The 6,804-nt window shown below is 49.5% G+C and overlaps 1 protein-coding gene across 1 annotated transcript; it reads left to right on the forward strand.

Annotated features, from left to right (window-relative positions):
• Window positions 1-2,602: 2,602 nt before the first annotated feature.
• On the forward strand, window positions 2,603-5,597 carry LOC128797277 (immunoglobulin lambda-1 light chain-like). Its single transcript, XM_053959665.1, has 4 exons — window positions 2,603-2,706; window positions 3,221-3,631; window positions 4,931-5,163; window positions 5,383-5,597. Exons 1-4 carry the CDS (start codon window positions 2,603-2,605, stop codon window positions 5,595-5,597), a joined length of 963 nt encoding a protein of 320 aa, XP_053815640.1.
• The last annotated feature ends 1,207 nt before the right edge of the window (window positions 5,598-6,804 follow it).

A 6,804-nucleotide genomic window follows, 5' to 3' on the forward strand; every position in this document is an offset into this window, starting at 1 on the left:
GGAACTTGCTGAGTTAGAAAATTCCTTTTCACCTCCTCCCCCACCCCTCCTTGACTAGAATTGAACTGAAGAACAAATATCACATTATGGTGCTAGGTAAAAGGATCAACTGTGTTTGCAGTTAAGTGACTAGCACAAGACAGAACAAATCCTACAGCTCAAACCTGTCCAGCTAAATTATGAGCAAAATAAAAAAAGTATTTGCTTTTTAAAAGAATATCAGAACAAAGACTCATGTTTAGGATTTGCTGTGCTTTAGTCCTTTATATTCAGATATTGACTCCCAGTATAGCTTGTTAGAAAGTTTTACAAGCCTGGAGATAAAGAATTGCCACTGCAATGAGAGAGATTCTGAGAATGCAGAAAACAAGAGGCCAACTCATCAACTGTTCAGTGGTGGCCTCAACTCAGAGGTCTGCATTTCAGCACTGCAGCCCTTACAGGAAGGATTTTTATCCAGTTCTCCATGTACCATCCTAATGAAGCAGTAGTGGGTTCTTTCAAGGCCAGTGGCTCAAGTTAAAATCAGCAAAGCTGGCAGTTAGAACCTTCCCCTTCTGCCACAGATATGTGTTTCCAAATTGGCATAGCTAAATTCTATGTGTTCCTCATTACATGTCAACTGCTACCATTTTAAACTAGCCTTAATATTCTTGTAAACTACAGAAATCAGGCAGTATAGAACCATCCAATTATCCCCAGCACTGACCTCAGTGTAGATAAGCAGAGCTACTTCTCCATCAGGTGCCCTCATTAAATCTGCTGCCAAACAAACATCAACCAGCCCAGTCTCTCAGCTGACAAATAAAAAGGAGATGTCAGACACCCACAGAATCACCAGGCTTTTTGCAAGGTGGATGGACATCACTTAAACCACATAGAAGTATTACCAGGAAGTACAGATTTTGACATTTCTCATCATTTCTTCTCAACATGAAGCAATCGTTTGCATTCCTTCTCCTGCTTGGTCCACTTTTGCAAAGGGACTGATCTTTCTATTAATCATTGATAGAAGAATGCTCTTGTCTTATATTAAAATGAAAGAGATTTTGTTTGCCTCTACTTGCTTGTCTTTTTTACACATATTCAAGTCCTTCTCTGCTCCATGACATTCTTCAAACCTACATTTTGGTACAGCTGCTTTATAGTTCAAAGACATGAGAAGAGGCAATATTTTGGAACAAACATTTTTAATGATTTAACATGTACAGACACTGGTTGAACAGCACTACCAAGGAAGGAGGATGCAGTTTCTGTCTCATTGAGTGGACAAAGGTCACATGCACTTCTGATCACATCCTGTTTTTCTAGGAGAGAAAAGGGCCAGGAATTCCCACAAAGTTGTCCAAATCACATTGGTTCTTACAACTTCTTACAATTACTGCTTCACACAGTGGTATCACCTGCTAAAGAATTAATACCAAGTTGGAAAAGGAAGCAAGAGCAAGCCATCAGCATCTTGACCTCATCAGCCATGGTGCAAACACATGAAATGCTGGAATATATCTCAGCGGGAATGATATGATAGACCAAGCTGATCGCCTTCCCTAGGGAAAATTAATATGAAGTGCTGGAATGGGGTGAAGAATCTGTTTAACACTGAAAAGCGAAGCAACCTCTGCTACCCTCTGAAGACAGCATTTCACACTGCATCCTCACCCTGCTGCAGCAGTCTGCCATAGGACGGCAGCAAAGGGGAGACTGATTTTCAGTTGGATAAACTGCTAAGGCTAAAGCTCTCAAGCTTTTGGAAAAACAAGACTTCCAAGACGATCTACTGATGGAACCATTATTTCACTTGATGACTTCTGGGAAAGAACAGTGAAAACAATGCAAGCGGATTTTATCTAATGACTGGTAGTACTTGTTTATATCATTTGTGATTGCAATAGCATTCTACAGATCATTTGCAGCAGGATACTCCACCACTGTTTGTTCTTTGTGGTTTTATCTTCAACACCTCTGTAGACAGACTTTTGTATATATTTTTATTAAATTTTTATTTTAAGCAGTTTAGGCAAGCATATACAAATTCAAAACTATGGGGGAGATGGATGGGACAAAACCAAGAGAAATGAGGCTCTGCCTAAAGACAGGAAGAGCACAGTTTAGTCTGGCACTTAGATTTTGCAGGAGGAGCAGAAATTTAGTTAGCATTTTACAATTTCTCTACTCACCTTTTCTGTGTTGTATGGTCTTTAAAGGGAGAGAGTTGAAATTGCAGCTTTAGAGAGCTAGGAACAACTGTGGGAGAACCAAGGCTGTTGTAGTGTCATTCTGATCAGGCCACAATTCCAGAGTATGTCAAGTATGACTAACAGCAAATAAAAAGCATCATGACTTTAGCTGAGCTCATGCAACACAGCTGACCTCAAAGGAGAGCTTGCATCATGTTCTGATGTTCTAACTACTTCATGCACAAGAGCATCATTAAACAGGTGTGTGAGGCTGGCCAGGCTGGGCACTTGCCCTTGTGCTCCAAGGGCTTCAGGATGCAGAGCATTCTGCTCCCTGTGGTGCTGCTGACAAGGGGGAGAGTCACTGGTGCTGAGGCAGTGCCTGCATTGAGGCTGTTGTGGCACCTCAGCACTGGTGGGGGACCATGGGCTTGGCTGGGGTGCTGCAGGTGCACAGCCCTGTGCAGAAGCCCTTGCATGGGAAGGGAGTGGCTGGAAGAGCTGAGCTGCCTCAGGGGATGCGCAGAGGGTGGGTGACATCAGGATCACAGGCTTGCTGAAGGTGGCAGCAGAGGATGCATTGGCAAGGCAGGGTAGAAAATGTTCCTGCCATCCATGGAACTTGGCTAAGGTTCAGGGGCCTTTGCAACACACCTCAATCCAGCTGAATGTAGTCCTGTGGCTCCTGAAGCACACCAGCTTCTGGTGTCCTGGCTTGCAGCAGGACCTGTTTTTCCCAACTAAGTGCCCAAGGGAGCAGGTGGCCTGGAGTTATCTTGCTGCATTGGTGGGCAAGAAAGAGAGGAAGAAGTGGGACAGAAGCTGTCAGGAGATGTTGGGGGACACATTTCTATGGAGGGCCTGTGTCAGGTAGGCAGGAACATAAGAGGATGTTGGGTGCCACAGCACAGCCCCATCAGTGTGACATCATGAAGCTGGTGAGATCACACTGGAGCCTGGGCAGCTCCTCTCCTTGCAGTGCTCACCACAGCTCAGGTGCCATGGCCAGACTTGCTGAGTCAGGATGTGGCCTTTGGGCACAGGGACCCCATCCTGCTGCCCAGGCAGGCCTGTGCTCCTGGGACACTGACTGACCCCTGTCTTCTCCCCTCTCTTCTCTTCCTCTCCAGGTTCCCAGGTCCAGGCAGCGCTGACTCAGCAGCCATCCTGAGTGTCAGAAAAGTGAAGGAGACCAGAAACACCGTCAGGATCACCTGCTCTGGGCTTAGCAGCAGCTATGCTTATGCTGGCTGGTTCCAGCAGAAGGTCCCTGGCAGTGGCCCTGTCACTTTGATCTATGCTAATGACAAGAGACCCTCGGACATCCCTTCGCGATTCTCCGGATCCCAGTCTGGCTCCACGGGCACGTTAACCATCACTGGGGTCCAAGCCGAGGACGAGGCTGTCTATTTCTGTGGTGGCTGGGACAGCAGCAGTGGCAGCTATGGTGTATGGTGACAATGAGTACCAGGAAGTGAGACACACTCCAAAACCAGAGGAAAGATTTTGGTCCTTCTCCCTCCTGGCTGGACGTGTGAATGAGGCAGATTCCTGTCCCTTCTGCATGGTCACAGCACGGAATGTTCTGTCTTTGGTGTTGCAGAGACCAGGAAGTGACTGTGCAGCTGGGGCCCATTGTCCTGTTCCTACAAAGATCTTGGTGTAGCTGTGTCCCTTACAGCCTCTTGATACTGATGACCATCTCCTCCTGTGCTGCAAGAACTTCTTCTGTGCAGCCATCCTGCAATGGGCTGAACTCTTCTCCTCAAATGAGCCTGTGACCTTGTCCCTGTCTGTTCTGCCCTTGACTGTTGCATTCCCTGTAACCTTGTCCAGGAAGGTCTGTGCTCCTGGGACACTGGCTGATCCTCCTCTACCCTCTCCCTCTCCACATTCCCTGGTCCAGGCAGCACTAGTAAATCATCCTCAGTGTCAGCCAACATGGGAGACACCGCCCGGATTAACACCTGTGGTGGCAGTGGCAACTATGCCTGGTATCAGCGACAACTATGGCTGGTTACCAGCAGAAGGTCCCTGGCAGTGCCCCTGTCACTGTGATCTACAGCAGCAACAGCAGACCCTCGGGCATCCCTTCGCGATTCTCCAGTTCTGCCTCCAGCTCCACAGCCACGTTAACCATCACTGGGGTCCAAGCCAAGGAACAGGCTGTCTATTTCTGTGGTAGCATAGACAGCAGCAGTGATGCTGCACAGTGACACAGAACAATGGGGAAGTGATACAAAAGGCTCCCACCTCAGCTGTCTCTGAAGAGTCTTATGACTGTGCCCTTCTCCTGTCATTTGAGGAAGGGACGACCTCCCCACAGCCCTGTCCCTGCATATTGAGCCAGCAGCAAGGTCTCCCTATGCTCCTCAGCTTCTGTCAAGGGACATGCTGGCTGCTTCTCAGTCCAGCTGTGCCAGGAGCCCCTGCACATCACACCAGGGAGTTCAGCCTTGTGGCCCCAGCACCAAGTGCCAAGGGGCTGGGCCAAATCTTTGCCTTCAAAGCCTAGGAAGGGATATTTCCCATGGGTGCTGGAGCTCTGGGGTCATGCATGAGGCTGCCAGGGCAGATCAGGGCTGGTCAGGGAATGCTCTGTTGTGTTCAAGAGAAGCTGCTGGGCTAAGGCTGCATTGGCTGTGTGTACTCAGTGCCAGCCTACTGGGCTCACTTTCAGCCTGTGCAGGAGCCCCCAAGCACCTCTGGCCCTCAGAGAAGCCCCTGACCCTGGACAACATCCCACTATGACCCCACAACAAAATCACCTGCTCTGGGAGTAGCGGCAGCTATGGCTGGTACCAGCAGAAGGTCCCTGGCAGTGGCCCTGTCACTGTGATCTACCAGAATGACAAGAGACCCTCGGACATCCCTTCGCGATTCTCCGGATCCAAGTCCGGCTCCACGGGCACGTTAACCATCACTGGGGTCCAAGCCGAGGATGAGGCTGTCTATTTCTGTGGTAGCTATGACGGCAGCAGTGGTGGTCAGCACCGTGGAGGCACTGACTCCAGCATTCTCTTTACTTTTGCTGCTGCCATTTCTCCCTGCAGGACCCTCATCTTTTGGGTTCTGTCTGCAGCTCTGGGCCCCTCCGTTGCATCTTGGGGACTTTGGGCACAGGGGTACCACCCTGCTGCCCAGTCTGTGCCCCTTGGACACTGACTGACTCCCGTCTTCTCCCCTCTCCTCTCTCCCTCTCCAGGTTCCCTGGTCCAGGCAGCACTGAGTCAGCCATCCTCACTGTCAGCCAAGGTGGGAGACACCATCAGGATCACCTGCTCCGGGGTTAGCAACATCTTTGGCTTTGGCTGGTTCCAACAGAAGGTTCCTGGCAGTGGCCCTGTCACTGTGATCTATAACGACAACAAGAGACCCTCGGGCATTCTAGATCCACATCCAGCTCCACAAACACCTTAACTATCACTGGGGTCCAAGCCAAGGAAAAGAGAGTCTATTTCTGTGGTAAATGATGGCAGCAATGCTGGTCAGCACATTGGAGGCACCCTCATGCCCTGTGTTCTGTGTGCGTCTCTGGGCCACTTCATGGTATCTTTGGGGCCTTTGGGCACAGGGTCTGCGTCCTGCTGCTATGGCAGGTCTGTGCACCTGGGACACTGACTGATCCCTGTCTTCTCCTCTCTCTTCTCTCCCTCTCCAGGTACCCTGGTCCAGGCAGCAGTGACTCAGCCATCCTCTCTGTCAGCCAAGGTGGGAGACACCATCAGGATCACCTGCTCCAGTAGCAGCTACGGCTACTATGGCTGGTACCAGCAGAAGGTCCCAGGCAGTGGCCCTGTCATGACAAGGCTCACCCCCAGATTGGAGTGACCCCGGGAGGTGGTAAAGTCTCTCCTCCAACCCGGGCCTTCAAAGAAAGACTCAGTAGTCTTCAGTCGTCCAGTCTCAAGGTAGTTTATTGCATGTTATCTCAAAGCACATGCACTCCCTGACACTCTCTCGGACTCCTTCTCCCTCTGCAACTCTCTCCGTCTCCCCCGCCCAAGGGGCTGGTGCCATCTTTTATATCCCATATTACGTATTAAATGTTTATAGTTTTTCCCCAATGCCTATTACCTATATTGAACAGTGACTTTCTACTCTAAACCAATCTGTGAGTACCAACATCACCAAGAACATGGAGGATAGAAAGGAGAAAGAAGGAGGACAGGGCATGCCCAAATCCCTCCATCTTAGAACTTCTGACCCCCATGTACAAAACTCAGACCCCTCTGTACAAGGCCTAAACCCCCCCTGTACAGCACTCAAAAATCCTTCCTTTCACTTTGTGACTACTTCTATTATAATATCTAAACTTTTGTGATTTCTTGTTCTTCCTGCAAGGTTGGTAAATTGTTCCATGGATCAAATTCAAAACCACAGGGGTTTCTGGCTGCCTGCCAGGGTCTCAGATGCTTCTGACCTGGACCTGGAACATCCAAGAGTGTCTGAGGGACACCTTGGGTTCCGACTGTCACTGTGATCTATGATAACAACAAGAGACCCTCGGACATCCCTTCAGGATTCTCCGGCTCTGGGGGCACGTTAACCATCACTGGGGTCCAAGCCGAGGACGAGGCTGTCTATTTCTGTGGTAGCATAGACAGCAGCTATGTTGTTGTAATGA

This window comes from Vidua chalybeata, chromosome 18, assembly GCF_026979565.1.
Source record: "Vidua chalybeata isolate OUT-0048 chromosome 18, bVidCha1 merged haplotype, whole genome shotgun sequence".
Classification (NCBI taxonomy): domain Eukaryota; kingdom Metazoa; phylum Chordata; class Aves; order Passeriformes; family Viduidae; genus Vidua; species Vidua chalybeata.